Below are 20,197 nucleotides of genomic sequence, written 5' to 3'. Positions count from 1 at the left end.
TCACAATGCGCAGGCATGGTGTGAAGCTGCCAGTCAGTATCTCCACGGCTGCTATTACGGTCCCTGAGTTTTTGTAATAAGAACTGCAACCTCTCTTAGTTGATGGTTTGTGATCATTGGATTTAATTTATGTAATTATAGACCAACTAGTCATACCTCTTTCCCCATCTAACCCGCACCTCTGCACTAGCCTATGAGAAGTAAGTGGAGAGTCCATTCAGAGGGATGTGAAGTCCCCTTCTGTGCCTGCTTTATAGCAACCTTCTGGAAACACCAGTTTCCCTGCATTGAGGCTTGCTTCTGTCCTTGCATTGCTGGCTAAATGCACCAGAGCATTGTGTACACTATCCGGAAAACTCAAAATCCCAGTGCTCTAGAGTGATATGTACAGTCACTGTAATACTGTGGTTTGCATGAAACCAAACTACATGCTAGAGTTTATTAGACTGTAAAACCAGAATACAGTATGTAATTTTTCAGTTTCAGAGTTGAATGTAATCATGGGAACCTTCTGTTCTTGGCTATATTATATTTTCTCATTTTCAGAAATTGTAGAATAACACGGATCTTGCCAAACCTATAATATGCCTGTTTGCCATATTTTGATTCAACTCTAACCATTCTTGGGGTGAAAAATTTCTTTTAGTTTAATAGAAAACAATCTAAAATTGTGCTATTTTTTTTCCATAGGAAATTTAATGAAGTGAGATCTACGTTTAGAGATTTTCTTTCTCCTATATTGATAAAGATGTGTGCCCTAATAAAATAACTGTATGTGGAGAGAACTTATATTAGTGGAATCTGTTTTTTAGATAGAGATCATTAGCTTTAAAAAAATTAAATGGAGAAAGGTTATTCTATTGGAACTGACATATTTTTAATGTCTAAAAACCAGTTAATTTAAACTGACATGACAAAAATTATTGGAGAAAAAATTTTAATCAATCCCTTCAACACTTAAAAAATTTAAAATTATTAATACACCAAGAAAAGTATAAAATTTCAGGACTGCTTACAATGCCAGGTTTCACTAAAAAAACCTGAGACCCATGTTCTTCATAAATTGCAGGTGGTGTTTTTGAGCTGGTGCAAAAGCTTTTGGGACTGTGGGCTGGTGGCACTTGATGACATATCCGTGAGCCTGGGAAGCTGCCAAACCACTGGTAAGACAACGTGCATTTGAAATCTCTGCTAGGGTTTTGTTCTGCTACAGCCACTGTCCAATCTCAGCCCTTGCTATAAAAAAGCCTTCTTATGTGTCCATTTTCTTAACAGAATTATATTAAATTCTCATTCCATAGCTAGCTGTAACACTGGTGTTCGTGGGTGTCAATCAAGCAGTGAAAGCAGCATTACTTCAGTGATCTACTGTGAGGGCCAAATTTTGGCACCAGAGTAAATCCTGATTAACTCCATTGTCTCCAGTGGGTGGTGTATGTGCTTAATACAGAGCTCAATTTGGTCCTAAAAGTCTGCTTTATAATAAAAATCAGAATGAACCTTTGTACTAGTATTTATGATGATTTTACTTTAATCCTGAGCTATTCAGATTAGGATATAAGGGGCAGTTTGTAGAGGCTAGGAGTGGGTATGCAATACTCCCATTTCCCACCACTGCAGGCTGAATAAAAAGGGGAAAAGTGGCTAGGAGAAGGAGCAGTAAAATTCAATCAGTATATGACTAAATACATGTTTCTTATACTGTAGTTTAAACAGAATTTTCACAGACACTACCATGCTCCTTACATACTTAAACTGATATTCCTATATGGATTACTTACCTCACATGTTGGGACTCATGGCTGATACAAGCAAAAAGGTCTACAATGTCCCAACAGGCCAGAGCGGTTGAAGAATAAAGGGAGAGTCTAGGGTAAAAGCAAGTTTAAAATATTCATGAATTAAAAAATTAAAACAGAATAGCTGAAATGCAGTTCCTCCTTTACATTCCTGCCAGGATCTGAATTCTGGGTTGTCTATTTCTTCTGCATCATGTAATGATATTCCAAACAGCTAAAGTAGTTCAGGGAATGCATGTTGTTGTGATATTATCAGCTGAAATAAAGGAAACACAGAATCCTGTACTGTGGGCTGAGCAGGCTAAATCTTTTCCATTTGACTTCAGATAACATAGGCCCTGATCCTATGGTAGGATCTATTAGTGCAGTCCCTTATGTATGCCCAGAGCCCATTAAGCTCATTGGGTTGTCACACTGGTGGAAGGGCCTACACTAGCAGATCCCATTGCAGGATCAGGGTCACAGCAAGCGGATGACCTATCAGGTGAACAGCAGAGTTGTTTAAAAGAATATGAGAAGGGTCCAAATTGTGAAATTCAGATCCAGAATGGGATCCAAAGTTGTGAAAATGGGGGCTTTATCTGGTGTTCCAATTTGGACCCATCTCTCCTATACTGTGTGTATAACCTGTCATAAATATCTCTATGCATAAAGAGACATTGTAAATGGATGGATAAAATAGATTATACAAGTAATGTATCCAACCATACGTTTTTAGACGTAACTCTGTGTTCTTTCACTGCAGAGATGTGGTCATCTTTTCCTGGAGAATGTACTTTTGAAAAGGATGAGTGTGCATTTACCCAGGAGAGAAGAAACCGAAGCAGTTGGCATAGGAGGAGGGGTCAAACTCCCACTTCATACACTGGACCAAAAGGAGACCACACTACTGGGGTAGGTGAGTTAAGGGTCACATTGAACTTTCAGAGCAGAGTGACAGTTAAATGAATGTCCTTTGAAGTGATATTCTAGAGCAAAGTAAAAAGGTTTTTACCCTTCATATCCAAAATAACAGGTTTCACAGTAGCAACTGTGTTAGTCTGTATCCACAAAAAGAAAAGGAGTACTTGTGGCACCTTAGAGACTAACCAATTTATTTGAGCATAAGCTTTTGTGAGCTACAGCTCACTTCATGGGATGCATGCAGTGGAAAATACAGTGGGGAGATTTATATACACAGAGAACATGAAACAATGGGTGTTACCATACACACTGTAACGAGAATGATCAGGTAAGGTGAGCTATTACCAGCAGGAGAGCCGGGGGTGGGGGTGGGAACCTTTTGTAGTGATAATCAAGGTGGGCCATTTCCAGCAGTTGACAAGAAAATATGAGGAACAGTGTGGGGAGGGGGGGGGAATAAACATGGGGAAATAGTTTTACTTTGTGTAATGACACATCCACTCCCAGTCTTTATTCAAGCCTAAGTTAATTGTATCCAGTTTGCAAATTAATTCCATTTCCCCATGTTTCCCCCCCCCCCCACTGTTCCTCACACGTTCTTGTCAACTGCTAGAAATGGCCCATCTTGATTATCACTACAAAAGGTCCCCCCCACCCCTCTCTCCTGCTGGTAATAGCTCACCTTACCTGATCACTCTTGTTACAGTGTGTATGGTAACACCCATTGTTTCTTGTTCTCTGTGTATATAAATCTCCCCACTGTATTTTCCACTGCATGCATCCCATGAAGTGAGCTGTAGCTCACGAAAGCTTATGCTCAAATAAATTTGTTGGTCTCTAAGGTGCCACAAGTCCTCCTTTTCATATCCAAAATAGTTATTCAAAACAAAAATCTGAAAAAACAAACAAGCAAGAAATCTGTTAGCTTATCTGAAAGATGCTACTATGAATATATGTCTGGGAAGATAATGTTTTAATCTGTGTCATGTGCCTGCCTATAGCATTCAACTGGTAGATGAAATGTTTTCACCAAGTGTGTCTGGGTAATTATAGCTGTTCTTAAAAAGAGATTCACTGTTTTCCATAAAGGAAACGTACTGTAGAGATATATTTATTTTTATCTCTACAGAATTTGGGGTTGTGTGTTAGTATAACAGTGGTTACATTTTATTTTAGTGGGAATAATTACATAGCGAATAGAGAATTTACCAACTATTCAGAAAATATAAATGGTACTTCCAACCCTATAATGTAGTAGTGAAAAATACACATAGAGACTTCTCAGTGGTAGGCAAATTATTTTTAATTTCACTCATCATCTGACTTATTCTTACAAATCAAGTACCCTTTGCTAACAGCCCTCATCCCTTTATAAATATGTGTGATGATGATTGCTGCAGTTTAATTGCATTTCAAATTTGAAGGTAAAGTCAAATGAAACCCTATAATAGTGAAAGTGGGAGACATGGATAGCATATGGGTGCACTTACAGCATCTGAGATATTGCTGGTAAGTGACCCCTTGGAATTTAGTGCAGAGTAATGCAGTGTCAACCTCTTCTTTCTGGGCCCCTTCTTTACTTGTTGGTTTCCCTCTTTTACTCTGAATTACATGGGGCTAGATAGCGTCTTTCCTCATTCTTGAACATACAGCCTGCTTTAGGGCAGCCGTCATTGCCACTTTTAACACAGCTTAGTCAAGGGTGCTTCTAACATCATGTGATGAGCATAGTCTTTCCCTTCATTTTTGAACTCAGGTGTCTATCTTTCTCTGGATGTTCTTGCATATATTCCATTAATGATAGCTAAGGCGTGCCCACTGAGAGATTACCTTTTTGATTTGCCTGTTCTCTGTGCTGGGGTGGGATGTTACTGCAGACTTTAGCTTAAAAAGAAATTAATTTTAAGTGAATGATACAAAGTATTTTTTAAATCTCTCAACATAAGATTTTATAATATAGAGACTGATGCAACTTTGACAGTGCAACCATGGGACTGAAGGATCAGATGATAGGCTCTGTTTCCTATTCTCTTTCTCTTCTTTATTTGGATTGTGTGAAATGAGTTGGCTGTCAGAGGCAAAAGGTGTTCACATCACAAATAGCATAAGAGTTCCCACCTTTGTTGGCTGGAGTTCATAATAGAGAGATCAGTGATTGAATGGAAATGCAGAAACGGACCCTCCCCGTCTTGCGGTAGTCCTTCAGAACAGTGTTTGGGCACATCGATGGGGCAGTGTAAACTATCACTGTCTGTGCTCTAAATTCTCTGTGGCTAAACAGAGCTCGGCTTTCCGGTCTGTCAGTATTACACATACTTTCTAGTTACGATAATAAATGTTCACATATAGAAACACGAATGAAAGACAAAACATAGTGATTTCAAAATGCAAATAAAGTAGGTTTTACTTTTCATTTTTTCTATTAATTTCTTTTCTGCTTTCAGCAACAGGCTTTGGATATACATAGAGGGTGGAAAATCTCAGCTGCTGTAAATCAGCATATCTCTATTGATTTCAAAACAGCTATTTTATATTACTTCAGTAGAGCTATGCCGCCTTAGGCAAGCTGACTATTTGATCTAGGGTTTGACTGAAAGCTGTAAAAGCTAAGTGACAAATTTAGAATATGTCAGGGCTATGCTGATTTCAGTGATATGTGTCATATGTGCAGACAAAGGAAGAATTTTACCGTAAATGCCAAATCCTGGCCCTGTCTTATGTAGAGAAAGGAGCCCCTTATCCCTACACAGCGGGCTTAGCACTAGTTTCACAGATTCTGAAGATATAGCAGCTATGTAGGAGTTACAGGGTATGTCTATACTTCACACTAAGCCCAGACTCTGACCCAAGTCCACAGTCACTACAGATCTGCAGTTGATTCTGTGAGGCCTCCACAGGGGAGAAAGAGGCAAGATAAAGGGGTGGGCGCTCAGCCCTTTTGCATGAACTCCTTGCTTCAAGGAAGAGAGAAGAGATGAGGAACAAAAAGATCGCTATAGATAGTTGGGCCTGGGGAATCAAGGGGGCTGTTCTGTATCTCTTGACCCCCAATTGCCCTGGGAGAGGGGAAATTTCAGCCCCAACAAGCCCATCCTCCATGGCTGGCAACTCTGTTTTCATCTGAAGTGTTTTTGTTTCCTTCTTTATACTTCCAAAATTTGAAGGATTCTACCCTCCTAGATTTCAGAAGACTAAAACAAGAGACGAAAAGGACCAACCTAAATGGTTACTGCATGTTCTCCACCCAAAACAATGAGATAACTAATTGGCTGTATTAAACAGGATGCATGTTAGTATTTTCCATGAGTCACAGAAAATTTGTAGTATAAAACTTTCCAATATATTGTCTCTCCCTTGGTCTGAAGGATGCCTTTCGGGTGTTTACAAAATACACAGAATAGCTGTTTACTTCAGAGAACAAAGATGCAGGCACTAGAATTTTTGCCCTTAACTAGCTTGTTAATTACACAGAAGTAAGTTCAAAGAGGAGAGAGTGGACTCATGGTGTCCTTTTTACTTTTTAAAATATTCAAGGATTCACAAAAACATGAAAAAGATTATGGGAACTCTCACCAGACCTAAATTTATAAAGCATTTCACCTTGTGTCTAAGCTAAAGCTTGCTTGTCCTGAAGAAGAGAATTCCACCTCACATTGCCTCTTACATCAATTCACCAAGGAGCAACCTAATTAGCAGGACTTTTCACGTGCGTGCTGTCACCTGGCTGCTTTAATATAGTATGGGTTATGGCTCACTTACACCAGTGTAAGTCTTTCGAAGTAATTCTACTGACTGCAGCATAATGGATTAAATTCATCACTGTGCAGAAGGCCAGCCTAAGGCCTATGTACTGTGTGGCCCCTTTTTGACCTAAGCAACTCATCAGAGTTTGGGCCCTGTGGGTGTTCTAGTTGGGAGTGGAAATTGATGATAGGTATTTGTTTGATGCAGCTTTGTTTATTTACAAAGAAAGTGAAAAGTCCTGTGTCCCTGAACCACAGAGGGAACCAAATAGCAGGACACAGCTTCTTTCACTCACAGCATTAATAGGGCTCTTTAGCTTGCACCCCTGATCCCAAATCCTCTTCTGAGGTTTATTCCAGGGTCAGCCTTGTGCTTTCAGTTGCTCCTTCCGGCAGCTCTGTTCTTGTCTGACCTCAGTTTCTATATAATTTCTATACATGTGTGCACACACACATCCCTCAGCCCAGGGGAGGGCAAACTATGGCCTGTGGGCCGGATCCGGCCCGTCAGGGCTTTCAATCTGGCCCATGGGATTGCCAGCCCCATGGCAAGAGCGGGGCTAAGGCAGGCTCCCTACCGATCCTGGCCCTGCGCCGCTCCCAGCAGTGGCTGGCACCACATCCCTGTGGCCCCTCGGGGGGTGCAGGGGGGCAGAGGGCTCTGTGCGCTGTCCTCACCTGTAGGCACCGCCCTGTGCAGCTCCCACTTGACCGCGGTTCCCCATTCCCGGCCATGGGTGCTTCGGGGATGGTACCCACAGGCAAGGGCTGCCCCACCTCACCCCCAGAAGCCACTGCCAGACATGCTGGCCACGTTTGGGAGTGGCGCGGGGTCAGGGCAGGCAGGGAGCTTGCCTTAGCCCCGCTGTATGCCGCTGCCACCCGGAGCCACTCGAGGTAAGCAGTGCCAGGTCGGAGCCTTGAGCCCCCTGCCGCACCCCAACCCCTTGCCCTGAGCCCCTTCCTGCACACCACACCCCCTCCCACACCTCACACTTCCTCCTGCACCCCTGCCCCAGCCCTACATTCATGGCCCTGCATACAGTTTCCCCACCCAGATGTGGCCCTTGGGCCAAAAAGTTTGCCCACCCCCGCCTCAGCCAAAAACTCCTGGGCAGGTTCACGCGTACCTTTTGTCTTTGGTGGGGCTTTTGCTTACAGATATATCAATTGAAGGATGAGTTCAACCCTTATACAAGGTTTCACCCAGCTCATAACTGCTTAAACTCTCAGAATACTTTAGCAGACGTAAAAGGATTTAAGTGGTGCCTTCTGTTGGGCCTCTTGCACAGGGCTGAAATTCACGCAATAAAGCTTAAACTCAGTAGGTGAGCTGAATTATAACAATTCTGATAGCTGCGATGAATATATTTTAAGCCTGATTATAACACAGCTTGGCCTTGTCCAAACTGTCTTGCCAAATAGTGTTTTAACTCAGTCTGTGTACAGCTGAATTTAAACCATGCTAACATTTTTAAACATAGTTGTTTCAATTGAGTATGTGGAGTCTTACGCAGCTGCATTCAAGAGCACCTGCAAAACTATTTTGTTTCTAGTTAACAAAATAATAAGAGCCTTGCCTTGTCTCTAATCACACTCTATCGAGAGGGATATTTGTGCATAGAAGAGATGTATACTCAGCAGAACATCACGTTTACACTTCTTAATAAAGCCCCTCCAGTAGCTACATCCTGGGCAGGATTGAAAAATTCTGTATTAATGCAGGAAAGGAAAGAGATGCTAATGGAGGAGGAGAATATTCTTGACTGTTTACAGAGCTTCAGCTACACAATTTCCCTTCATGTCAATGTGGACTACATGGCCAAAGCCCTGGGCATTGAACTGAGAATATACATGGAAGAGTTTTAACCTCACTTGCAGTTTTCAGTCTTCAAAGCAATTATGTTCTCCCACAGCCAATGCTAGCCAGTGCTACATGTAGGCAGAAGTATTAATACATTTCAGGAATGCCAAAGCTCTGATCAAACTCCTGCTATGATATTAGAAATGAAAAATGGAAGCAACCAAATCAGTTACAAATTTGAGCATATTTGATGCAGTTGTTATGGTTAAATTATGCAAAGGAAAAATTTTGGCTGAATAACCGGAAAAACTGTCTTAATGATGATGTCTTCGATACTGTGAAATAGTCTCCAAAAGGAAATGATGGAAGCCTTATTGCTTGGTCCATTTAAAATTGGGAAAAATGCTAGAAAATGTAGCATAGGAAACAATCCTACTCTGGCAGGCTACGAACTAGATGACCTAATACCAGTAGGTCTTTGCCATCTTTAACACCCACTTCTTTTGCATAAACTAGATTTGCTTGAATCCAGCCAGAAAGTCAGGATAAATATTTTTCCAAGTGTTTTTTAAATCCATTTGACTGAATATTTTTTAAAATGTGGTTTTGATACCTGTATAGGCATGTGTAGACTATCCCTGTACTGTCTGGCACAGCCTTCCTTTTCTATATATAGTAATCTAAAAGGACTCTGCTAAATCAGCTTTGCCAGCTTTGTTTTGGTTCATACCAGGCTGCAGTATCATAAAGCAGTAGTTTTCAACCTTTTTTTCATTTGTGAACCCCTACAAATTTTGAATGGAGGTGTGGACATTTTGGAAATCTTAGACATAGTCTGTGGACCCCCCAAGGATCTGCAGATCACAGGTTGAAAACCACTGTCATAAAGAAATGCAGGGCACAGGTTTGTTTACTGTTTCTCCCCCAGCAGGATATTCTACATAGTATCCTGTGTTATCCCTTTTTAGTAGATATTCCAGGCCCCATATTTCTCAAGACTGAAGCCCATCTGCTTGCTGAAGGAGACATTGTAGAGAGATTCCCCACCCTAGGAAATTAGTGTGCTCTCCTCAAAGCAGAAATCTATTGTCTGATTGTACAGACCACTAACCATTGAGACAGCCATGAGGATGGTGTCCTGATTTTCAAAGGTGCTGAAAAAGAGTAATTTTGGTCTTTCAGTCTTAATACTGTCACACAAAAATATTTTTCAAAATGATGATAATTATTTCACTTATTTAGCTCACCCAAGTACACTGGGAACTTTACAAACATGGGATAATGAAATCTAGATCTGATCTAGTCATTCCAGCTAGTTTATAACTTGATTTGGCTCTCGAAACAATTGTGTTATTAGCTTACGCTAATGACATAGTTCTGAGTTTGGATTTTTACTTCAAGAATAATTTTTAAGCAAAACAATAGTTAAAATCTCTATAACAAGCATGCATTCAGTTCTGTATAATAGCCCTGGGAATTTCCTCTGACAGATTACAGGGAGTGCGCTTTTGTTTGAAGATCTGCAGCTGTAGATATTCTTCTATGCTTCCACCCCCTGCACATCTTCTCTCCTTCACTCTCCTGCTGCTACTCACCACCAAAAAAATAATCTTGGCCACAGAGGACCTCCTCCGAATGATTTTAGATAATGACTCTGAATATCATCAAAGACGTTCAGAGCATCTACCAGCTGTTCCTGCCATTCTCTGCTCTCCTCCTGTCTCACTGATCCTTAAGAATTCCCTGTTGCCCCAAGAGTGTTGTAAACTCTGTTATTCAGAGGGGTGGAAGGGCAGCTTTTCCTTGCCAACGTGACAAGAAGGGAGCAGTGGGACCGCAGGAACAGCTGCTGCAAAATTTTAACTTACCAGTTACTGGTGGAGTATGTGCCGCAACATGCAAAACAGTTGCCATGTATAACAGATGGGACATTGGGATGCTTCCCAGTATTCTGATATATCAGTATGCTCCAGCTCGAAATAGCTGTGTGATGACCCTCAGAGGAAAAGTTTATTTGTCTTTTGCCAATTAATAACCAATTTTCCCACAATTCAGACTTCAGAGCATAACCCTTTATGCACTCTGGCTAATCAGTTCTCTTGACTTGTATCTTCACATCTTGTTCATTGAAACAGACACATGATTGATGTCTTCCGTGGCAAAGACTTATTTTTATTCCTTTGATTTATCAAAAGCACCAATTCTAAATATAGGGCCAAATTTTGACCTCTGATGCATGTACACAACTCCCATTGTACTCCAGGAGATCAATAAACTCTCAGATCAGTGAAATTCTGCCTCTCTCATGCCATACCCCTGGGTTAAGAACAGTTGCAGTCAGAGACATTCCTGTTCATTCTGAAGGCAGAATTTGGTCCATATATTAACATAATTAAATCTCTACTTATGTTAAATTCATGGCTTTATTTGAATTATTAGAGGTTGCACCTTTGATCTAAATCAGTATTCCTTACTATACTCAAGTACTATACACTGGGGTGAAAAATCTCAACTCAGTTCCACCGGTACGACTGTACTGCATAAGCAAAAATTTAAAACAGTGTATATTTTAAAAATATGCAACCTTTCCATAACATTTATTCACCTACTTCAGGCCTTTATTATTTCCAGTGTTATCCCTTTATCACCATTCATGGTATCTTATTTCTTTGTACACATTTTTTTCATTTAGTATATATTAATTTAAAATATTTTTCATTAATCATTCATATACTCTGCTTTACTATATAACTAACACAGAGTCATCCATTTCTGAACTGTATTGTGAGCAAGAGCAAGCATTTATCAAACAGGTTTCACACACAGGCTTATTATTGAACATACTGAGGGAAAGAACCATTTTATTTTACTAATATTTCGTCTTGTATCTTTTTAAGGATACTACATGTACATAGAGGCATCCAATATGATCTATGGACAGAAAGCACGTCTGACTTCAAGGTCATTAAGAGGGATCTCTGGAAAGCAGTGCTTGACATTTTTCTATCACATGCACGGAGCTGGAACTGGATTGTTAAATGTTTATGTGAAAAAGGAAGGTGATAGTGAAGAAACTCTCTTATGGAGAAGGAGAGGTGAACAGAGCATCACATGGCTAAGGGGCCTGATAGAATATGAATGTGATAAATACCATCAGGTAAGCAAAAGACTGAGCCACATGGAAGATTAAATTGCACTGTTTTCTGGGATTTATTTTTTAGCTCAGAGAATGAGCTCCATTTGAAGTCAGAATTAAAAACTGCCATAGGTGGGGTTTCAACGAGACCTGGACATCTTATAGGAAGGAGGAAATCAAATCCATGATGCTATTCAGAGCTTGTGTCCTCTTGTGTTCATGACAGAGAAAGTGTTGAGATGCTTCTTGTTCAGGATCACTGACTGGTGCTGCGTGTGGCATTTCATTTGAGCAAGATGAAATACTGGAAAACTTCTCCCAATTTATAAGAGGGAGGGAATATACCAGAAGTCGTAAGTGGGTTGCAAATGTGAACATCTCAATTTATATTACTGATCATGTCCATTTTTGTATATATTAATTTAAATGATATTGTTCCACCCTTTCTTGCTAGTGGTCTTAGCTCTATCTTCTAGATCTCATTTTTATCTCAAGATCATAAATGTTTGAGCTGAGGTTGTAACTGCCAATGAGGGGCCAAGTCCTGAGAGGCGCCATCTGCCCTAAACTCCAGGTTAATTTCAGTGGAATTTGAGGACCCTCAGCACCTCACGGGACTGGACCCTAATAATGTTCATTCTTGATAGATCTAGATTTTCTGAACTGCACGTTTTCCATTGCAGGCATATTTGCATGCCTTTTTTGAAGCCAAAATTACCACGATTGCCCATGTAATTACATTAATTGATTGTGCAAGTCTAACTGGTCATTTGCTTATGCAGTTACATTGCATATGCAAGTGAGCCATGCAAGTGTGTGCATAATTATGAAAGTCTGGGCCCCACTGACATTAAATTTAGAGATGTATTTGAACCAAACCCCAATTCTGAATATCCAGATATGAAGGTTAGAAATGCACTGATGCAAGTTATAACAGGAAATGAACCAGGTGGAAGATGATGTAATACCCAAGGTTGTGCTACTTGGAATATTTTACTATGAATTATTATTAAATCTAATTGTATGTTGACTTACAAAAGACGATAACAAAAATGACTTAGACCCTTACTGACCCAAATACTTTGATTGCATAGATACGCACATAAAAATCTTAAGGGAGGAAAGTCTTTCATTCCCTTTTTAATATATCTGTACATCTTTGCTTGTATTTCTTCTCCACAGCTGGTTTTACATTTCTCTTTCAATGTCACTATAGATCAATAAACTCTCAATTCATTGAAATTTGGAATCATTAATGATGCATCTCTCTTGGTTAAGATGCACATTCTACTGGTCTCAGAGCACATCCCATAGTTGCCAATTTCATCTGTCCAACCATTGGTCATCTATTATGTGACCTCACCTGGCAACGCATCTTAAGATTCAGTTATTCCATACTCCTTAACCAACGGCCTTATTAGAGGGACCTCTAAAATTATGTAACTTGGGTGAAAAATAGACCATCCTATCACTCTCTCTAACTATTCAGGACCTCCCGGCTTTCACCAGAATTGCTGCATCTTGGCCCTTGTGTAAATGAAACAAACAAACAGATGCACACACAAAACCAAACAAAATATGCCCATCTTGTATGCCTTCACAATGTTTAATTCAATTTGTAAACTATCCAGAACAGAGACAATTGCTTTTTATCAGGGAGAATGCATACTTCTGCTGACAAAAATTCTCTGTTGATAGGCTGCTTAGAAGAATTTGGGTACCGAAGGGTATCAGAGCTTATATTTGGTTTATTAAAAAAGTCCCTCATACACTTAGAATTTAATCATCAAATAATTTTTTATTTGTTATCAAAAACATTTGTAACAATGCACAAATGCATCCTTTTGCTGTGTTTCCTCTTGTGGCTGTGCCTCAGTAATTCTGCAGTGAAATCTTGGCCCTGTTGAAGTCAATGGGAGCTTTGCAATTGACCTCAACGAGGCCAGGATTTTAACTCTGTGTACAATAAGAACCTGTGTCTGGTCCTATTAAAGTCAGTGGTACAATTTCTAATATCTATTGGCACAAGAGTGGCCCCAAAATGCATTAACCATTAATAGAAAACATATACTGATAGGTTCATTTTGTCTTAAATGTCTAGAGATTAATTAGAAAAAAATTGCTTTTTATTAAGAGCTAAATTCAACTGCAGGAGTAAGAGGAAGAACTTGCTGGTTTATCACAAAATTATGCCCTCACAACTTACCTGGGTGATAAGGACGACACTCAGGCAATGAAAAAACAAGACAAACATTACATCATGAAAACTAACTGATTATTTGTCAGTCATCCTTAGGACAAAACAGTTCCATACCAAATTCTGAGATTTGATTGGCCTTTTCTGGGTGTCCCATGCATCTCAGTTCTCGGACTAATTAGAATGAAGTCTATTAAAATATGCTAATCACTGAGTATATATTTTTTTCTTAGAATAGCATTGGGGTTGCGTTATATCTTAAAATAGCCTGCATCAGGGTTGTGCATTTTTAAAAAGGTGTACTTTTTTCTAGATGTGATATTTATGAAAACCATATGGGTTGTTTTTACAGATTATTGTTGAAGCAGTTCGTGGAGTGTCAATAAGAAGTGACATTGCTATAGATGATATTCTGTTCCAGGCTGGACCCTGTATAGGTAAATTTTATACTTGCTTATAATTCTCTTAGACACCTAGGTACTATAGGTAGTGATTTTAGTGAGTTGGTGCTATTTTTCCCGAGACAACATTGAATCAATCCCACAGTAGTGTGGTATTAAGGACCACCGTACTGCTGGAGGGGCCATTTTTTGGAAGAGATGTAAAACCAGAGTCCTGATAGCTTGTGGTAAGTAAAGATCCCATGGCACATGGATGTAAGCCCAGTCTCTTGGTCAAAGTCCAACATGGTAATTCAATTCTGTGTACGTAAAAATGATAAAGAAATATGAAAACAGTTAATAGTCTTCCCTCTTTTCTGTTCTAGAAATGGGAGAAATTACTCAGCATTCATCCGGGGATTATGATGACTTAAATGAAATTGAGTATTAAATAAGTTCTGTTGAAATGAATGAAGCACTATGTAAGTTATATGTGAGAAACTGCACAATTCCCTCCCTTTTTTGTATAAAACGATAAATACTGGAGTATTTTGAATATGTCACCAATGTATAGGAAGAACTCAGCGCACTCTTGTCTTTGGCCTTTGTAACAAAGTTACTGACTCAGGGCTTCTTAGACTGTTCTTATTGTATTTTTTCTCTTTTGCATGTGATATTAGATATTATATAAAGGCTTCTCATTTTGCACAGATCAAGCAATAAAATACTAATGCTTTTTGGTAAATCTTTTTTGTCACATAAGTAAAGAGAAGAAGATAAAAAGGGCACAATTAAAATTTGATATTGTGTTATCTTAAATCTGCATTCAATGAATGTTTTGTGTTGGGTAGAAATTGGGTTTTGTTTTTATTTCAAGACTTATAAATATTTTGAAATACGTAAATAATATTGGATATTAATAATATCCTGCACATTGAATGCAATTATTCATGATGACAAATCTCTCTGGGAAAATGTAGTCTCTTAATGGTAATACTTTAAATGTTCCATATGAATGGATTTTTCACTATTCTTTGCCAGATTAATTACTATAATGAATCTATTTGCCATCAATGTGCATAACAAAAGGACTTCCATCAATGTTCCAGTGTGATTCAGTGCAAGTTAATACTATATTAAAATACACTGCTATTGATTTGTATGCAATAGAAGAGGAACACTTTGTTTGGACTGCAGGCCTCCTTTTTTAAATGTTAGTTTCTACACTCACACTTTTTATAGGCTTTACCCAAGAAATGTTTTGCATTTATGTTAAAAAGAAACTAAATTCACATAATCTGTTAACTCTTAAGACATAATATGTGTGTTTGTATTACAAGATGGTTGTTTTAAAATTACCAAACTATCTAATAAAATGTAATTTTGAATGTCTTATTTTATTGCTCCACTTCAAACACCATGTTCTCCAGTTATTGCCATGATGATATGCAAACAAGGTTAGAATTTTCAGAAAAAATTATGGGCTGGATCCTCCAGTACATTTGCACTACAGGAGCCCAGAGCAGCCCAAAAGCCAACGTAACCAGCTACAGGAGGATTCTGTATGTAGACACTGTAACAGTTCCTATGCCAGTCCCCATTCTGGCTGCTGAAACAGGGTATGTGGCCCAGGAAACAGGAGTGGCCAATGCTCCCTTGTACACCCGTGATCCCCAGCTGCTATAACGATCCCTTGGGACTGCTGGTACCTGGTGCATATTGGAGCAGACTTCAGGCTGCTCTAATTTGCATCTAGAGTCCAATCCACTGCCCCCACCTCCACAAGCTGCACTGACCATTCCTTGGCCACAGCTGAAGATCTGGACCTCTATCAGTAAGTCTACACTGCAAAAAAGACTTGCAGCAGCGAGTCTCATAGCCTGGGTCAACTGACTCAGGCTCATGGGGCTCATGCTATGGGGCTAAAAATTGCAGTATAGATGTTTGGGCTTGGGGTGGTGCCTGGACTCTGAAACCTGGTGATAGGGGTGGGTCTCAGAGCCTGGGATCCAGCCCGACCCCAAAAGTCATCTGCGCTGCTATTTTTACCCTATAGTGCAAGACTGAGTCAGTTTACTCAGGCTCTTAGACTGGCTGCTGCAGGGTTTTTATTTTTGCTGTGCAGATTTACCTTACGCCTCCAATCAGCTGGGTTTTTGGTGTTTGTTTGTTTTTTTTTTTTTTTTTTAACATTGGAGGCACAATCAAAGGATTTGATTTTGTTCAATATATACATTAAACAACTATCTTAAGATATATTAATTAACCAATACTTCCTGTGGTTTTCAACCTGGGGTCCACAGACTATGTCTAAGGGGTCCACAAAATGTTGTTTTTACCATAGAACAGTGGGTGGTCTGCAGACTGTCTTAAGATTTCCAAAGGGGTCCACAGCTCCATTTAAAACTGTTTAGGGGTCCACAAATGAAAAAAAAAGACACCGCACTAGACAGCGGAATGAAAGGGAGAAGAGAAAAGGTGGCTTTAAGACACTTTGTGCCTCCTGAATTCACAGCCTCAGGGCAGCACATGACCCCTTGATGCCCATGGTCAATTAAGAATAGAGGTAGCATGCACAGTGCTCCCCCAACTGGCAAGTCTCTATGCTGAGATAGGGGAGGGAGACTGCACAGACTGATGGAATGACTATGCTAAGTAGGAAACCCTCTGCATCAAGGGAATATCCTGGACCTGGAGACCAGTTTCATCTATTATATGGCCCCTTGCATCACTGGAGCATAATAAGTGGATCACAGCAAAGCAAAGAATTGAAGCTGATACCTAAGCTATATGACATGTCATATAAATCAACCATCTAAAAATCTCTTCAGATGCCTTTAAAAATAAATCTTCATGCAACTGCTATGAGCCCAGTTCCGTGGACTATTCCAGTATAGGTATGTAAACAGAGCCTTCAAAAGCAACTACAGGATCCCAGTGGTTTATATTTGGTTTATATTTGGTTGTTTATGGAAACAAATTATATTGCAGTAAAACTGGCATTGTCCTGAGAGCAGGACAGACCTTTCCATTGTCCCTTTGTTGTTTGTAATATTGTCCTCTTTATTTTGCTGTTTGTATGTATATGTTCTATCAGCTCCTCTTTTTGCATATTTTTATTATTTAAGAGGGACAAATTCTTATCAGTTACACTGGTGTAAATCCAGTTGATATCAAATTTAATACAGTTATTTTGGGTTTACACTAGTGTAAATGAGACCAGATTCTGGCACAGTATTAGATTAATCTTGGTTTAACATAAGGGCTAACCACTCTGTTACTTCAGTTTTACTTTCATGTAACAACTTAATCTAGTTGCCCCACTCTTTATGACTGGAGCTATATTGACAACTGAGAGTGTCAGCTCAGCTGTAAGGAAAGGAACTTGCAGAAACCCTAATGCCATTGGTGGAAGTCCTGCCAGTTCCAACAGTGATGGTGGAATACCCGCCCATCCCTAAAATGAATCTGTTGAGGGCCCTCCTCAAAAAGAGGGGAAAGGATGTTGAATAACCAATGACGTTTAGGAACAATCCCTGTGACTAATGTTCCATACAATCCAGCAGCTTCCATTTTGAACGGCTTTCTCTGCCCCTGCTCCCTAGTTGATTGCAAATAACTAAAACAAGCATATTCCTGAAGGACTTGTTTGTTAATTATTGTATATCAGATATGCCTTTAAAATTCTTTCTCTGTGGAAGAACTGCTCGATTATGCTGCCATCTTGTGGAAAAGACAATAACACCACCCTCAGTTTGAAATCACCTTAGCATGGTTTTTTGTAACAGCAATAGTTTTTATGCTTCCCAATTTCAAATATCAGGGAGGGGATAGAGGAGTGAATTGAAAATGGCACTTTGAGACATATTAAAAATGTAAATGCATCTGGTGTCAAACAATACTAAGATACCAGCAGCTAGCTTGTCTCCATGACGCGAACTCTTCATCTGACTAACCGTAAACCATCTGAGCCCTGCTCCTAGCTTCTCTCCTACCCCTTGCTTCTCAGAATATAAAATCACCTTCCCTCCTGAAGGGCCTCTTACTGGCACATGTTATGATAGGACTGTTTTATGAAATTAATAGGACTGAATCAAGTATTAGCTCTCCCCTTGTGGGTTCCAGGACTAGCTGCTTCAGGAAGCAGTCATTTATGGTGTCTAGAAACTTTATTTCAACATCCTGTCCTGAGGTGACATGTACCCAGTCAATGTAGGGATAGTTAAAAATCCCCCATTATTACTGTTTTCTTATAGCCTCTCTAATCTCCCAGAGCATGTTATAATCACTATCTTGGTCAGATGGTCGGTAGTATGTTCCTACTGCTATACTCATTATTCAAGAATGGAATTTATATCCATAGAGATTCTAGATTTTTACTATATTTGACTCTTTCATATATAGTGCCACTTCCCCACTGGTGCAACCTACTCTATCATTCTATCAGGGGAGGGATAGCTCAGTGGTTTGAGTATTAGCCTGCTAAACCCAGGGTTGTGAGCTCAATCCCTGAGGGGGCCATTTAGGGATCTGGGACAAAAATGGGAGATTGGTCCTGCTTTGAGCAGGGGGTTGGACTAGATGACTTCCTGAGGGCCCTTCCAACCCTGTGATTCTATACTGTGGTATTACTGTATCCCATAGATTATCAGAAGTTCACTAAATTTCTGTGATTTCATTTATATCAATAGTCTCACTTAATAGTACCAGACAGTCCAGTTCACCCATCATAGTATTTAGAAGTCTAGCATTTTTATACAACACTTATAAAATTGTCCACAGGTGTCAGGGCCCTGCCTGTAACTGGCCATCTCCACCAAAGCAGCATCGGAGAACTGGTGCAGCAGTCTGCTGTGCCTGTCCTGGCACGTTGCACAGCAGCGAAGGCTGCTGCCATTGTTAGTCTTCAAGGTGCCACAAGTCCTCCTTTTCTTTTTGTGGATACAGACAAACATGGCTGCTACTCCGAAACCACTTTAATACAGAAACTCAGGGGCGGGGCCTGGTCTGGGCAGTTTCAGGCTTGCCCCGTGCCCCTGCCTGCAGGCAGCTGGTGGGGTGAGCAAGTCCCCTCCTGCCCCAGCCCGAAAGGCTGAGTCCTGCTTCGCGCACGGGGCAATCAGCCCCGCCGGGGAAAACAGAGACCTCCGCCCACCCCGAACCAGAGAGCAGCAGCCCGCAAAGTGGGGGGAGGGGCTCAAGAGAACTACCTCTCCCACCCCGCCATGCTCAGCCAGTCACGGGGAAGGCAGGCGCCCGCTTGCCGCGCTGCACGCTGGGCAGTGTAGTCTTTGATGGCTGCACAGCAGGCGGCGAGCTGTAGGCAGTTTCCTTGTCAGGTGGGGGACAAACCTCCGTGATTCCGGCGTATGCAAATGAGGCGCGGCGTCTACGCGGAGACAGGGGTTCAAGCCGGGACGCTATTATACTCCCTCCCCCGATCGCCATATAAAACCCTATCAGAGAGCCCGCCACATCCAACGTCACACCCCCCCCCCCCGACAGAAATGTACCACGTGACCGAGCAGGCTGGCCGGCTTGTGGGACGGCTCCTCCTCTCCGTGTCGCGCGAACGGACCCTGCGTACTGAACTGAAAGTAACGAATTGACCCCACCCCTCCATCTCTCAACCAGTGAGATTTCGCGTGAGGCCCGGTGTTCCATTAGCCAATGGACTCTGCCTCTCCCCGGTCAGTCCCAGTCTGTCTACCAATGGGAATAGGGCGCGCGGTGTCGGGCTCGTTTTCATCTTAACGGCGCGCGACAAGAGTTTCAGGTGGTGGGCGGTGCTTCAGCTTGGCGCAAAGATGGCGGCCCCGGGCAAACGGAAACTCGGGGCCGCCACTACAGGCAGCGGTGCCGGGTGGAGGAAGCGAGGCTCGGGGGCTGCCGGGCCGGAGGGAAGTGGCCGGGGGCAGCCGCAGTCGCCCTTCGTGGAGGGCTCCATAGTCAGGGTCACTATGGAGAATTTCCTGTGAGTGCGGCGCCCCCTATTGCTGGGGCGAGGGGAGGCGGCGGGCGAGGGCGACCTGGCTGGTGGGGGCTGAGGCTTGTGCTGGGGGGCCGCCGGCTGGGCCGCGGGGAGGCGGGCGTTTGGCACTCGGCTAAGGGCCCAGCTCCGGGAGTCAGGGGATCACGCCAGGCACCGCTCGGCCCGGCCTGGGTCGCAGACGTGACCGTGGGCGGTGGAGGTGCCGTCCTGCCCCTGCTGTCACGTGCGGTAGTGGGAGGGAGC

At 41.4% G+C, this 20,197-nt stretch overlaps 2 protein-coding genes and 1 long non-coding RNA gene across 7 annotated transcripts in view; 2 read left to right on the top strand and 1 right to left on the bottom strand.

Moving 5' to 3' along the window:
- MAMDC2 (MAM domain containing 2) overlaps positions 1 to 15,354 on the top strand; it is a 96,541-nt gene extending 81,187 nt beyond the window's left edge. For 2 of the 3 annotated variants that reach the window (XM_043547387.1, XM_007065566.4), the window contains exons 10-14: positions 1,070 to 1,163; positions 2,545 to 2,697; positions 11,147 to 11,406; positions 13,935 to 14,019; positions 14,349 to 15,354. In XM_043547387.1, coding sequence (XP_043403322.1) covers positions 1,070 to 1,163; positions 2,545 to 2,697; positions 11,147 to 11,406; positions 13,935 to 14,019; positions 14,349 to 14,413 — 657 coding nt within the window. In that variant the 3' untranslated portion in view covers positions 14,414 to 15,354. Of the gene's footprint in view, positions 1 to 1,069; positions 1,164 to 2,544; positions 2,698 to 11,146; positions 11,407 to 13,934; positions 14,020 to 14,348 lie in introns of those variants that run through there. The other variant, XM_043547388.1, reaches the window with a different exon arrangement.
- Positions 13,494 to 19,553, bottom strand: LOC122465979. Its single transcript, XR_006291144.1, has 2 exons — positions 19,476 to 19,553; positions 13,494 to 14,282 (listed from the first exon to the last, which is right to left on the bottom strand). It is a non-coding gene; the product is annotated as an uncharacterized LOC122465979 (long non-coding RNA).
- SMC5 (structural maintenance of chromosomes 5) overlaps positions 19,445 to 20,197 on the top strand; it is a 75,788-nt gene continuing 75,035 nt past the window's right edge. Inside the window, exon 1 of one of the 3 annotated variants that reach the window (XM_037901845.2) lies at positions 19,445 to 19,652. In XM_037901845.2, the coding sequence (XP_037757773.1) occupies positions 19,633 to 19,652 (20 nt within the window). In that variant the 5' untranslated portion in view covers positions 19,445 to 19,632. Of the gene's footprint in view, positions 19,937 to 20,197 lie in introns of all 3 variants that reach the window. The other 2 variants (XM_037901844.2, XM_037901846.2) reach the window with 2 other exon arrangements.

The sequence above is a fragment of the Chelonia mydas genome, chromosome 5 (genome assembly GCF_015237465.2).
Source record: "Chelonia mydas isolate rCheMyd1 chromosome 5, rCheMyd1.pri.v2, whole genome shotgun sequence".
Classification (NCBI taxonomy): Eukaryota; Metazoa; Chordata; order Testudines; family Cheloniidae; genus Chelonia; species Chelonia mydas.
The sequence above is the reverse complement of the archived record's forward strand: the minus strand, read 5'-3'. Positions and strand labels throughout refer to the sequence as shown.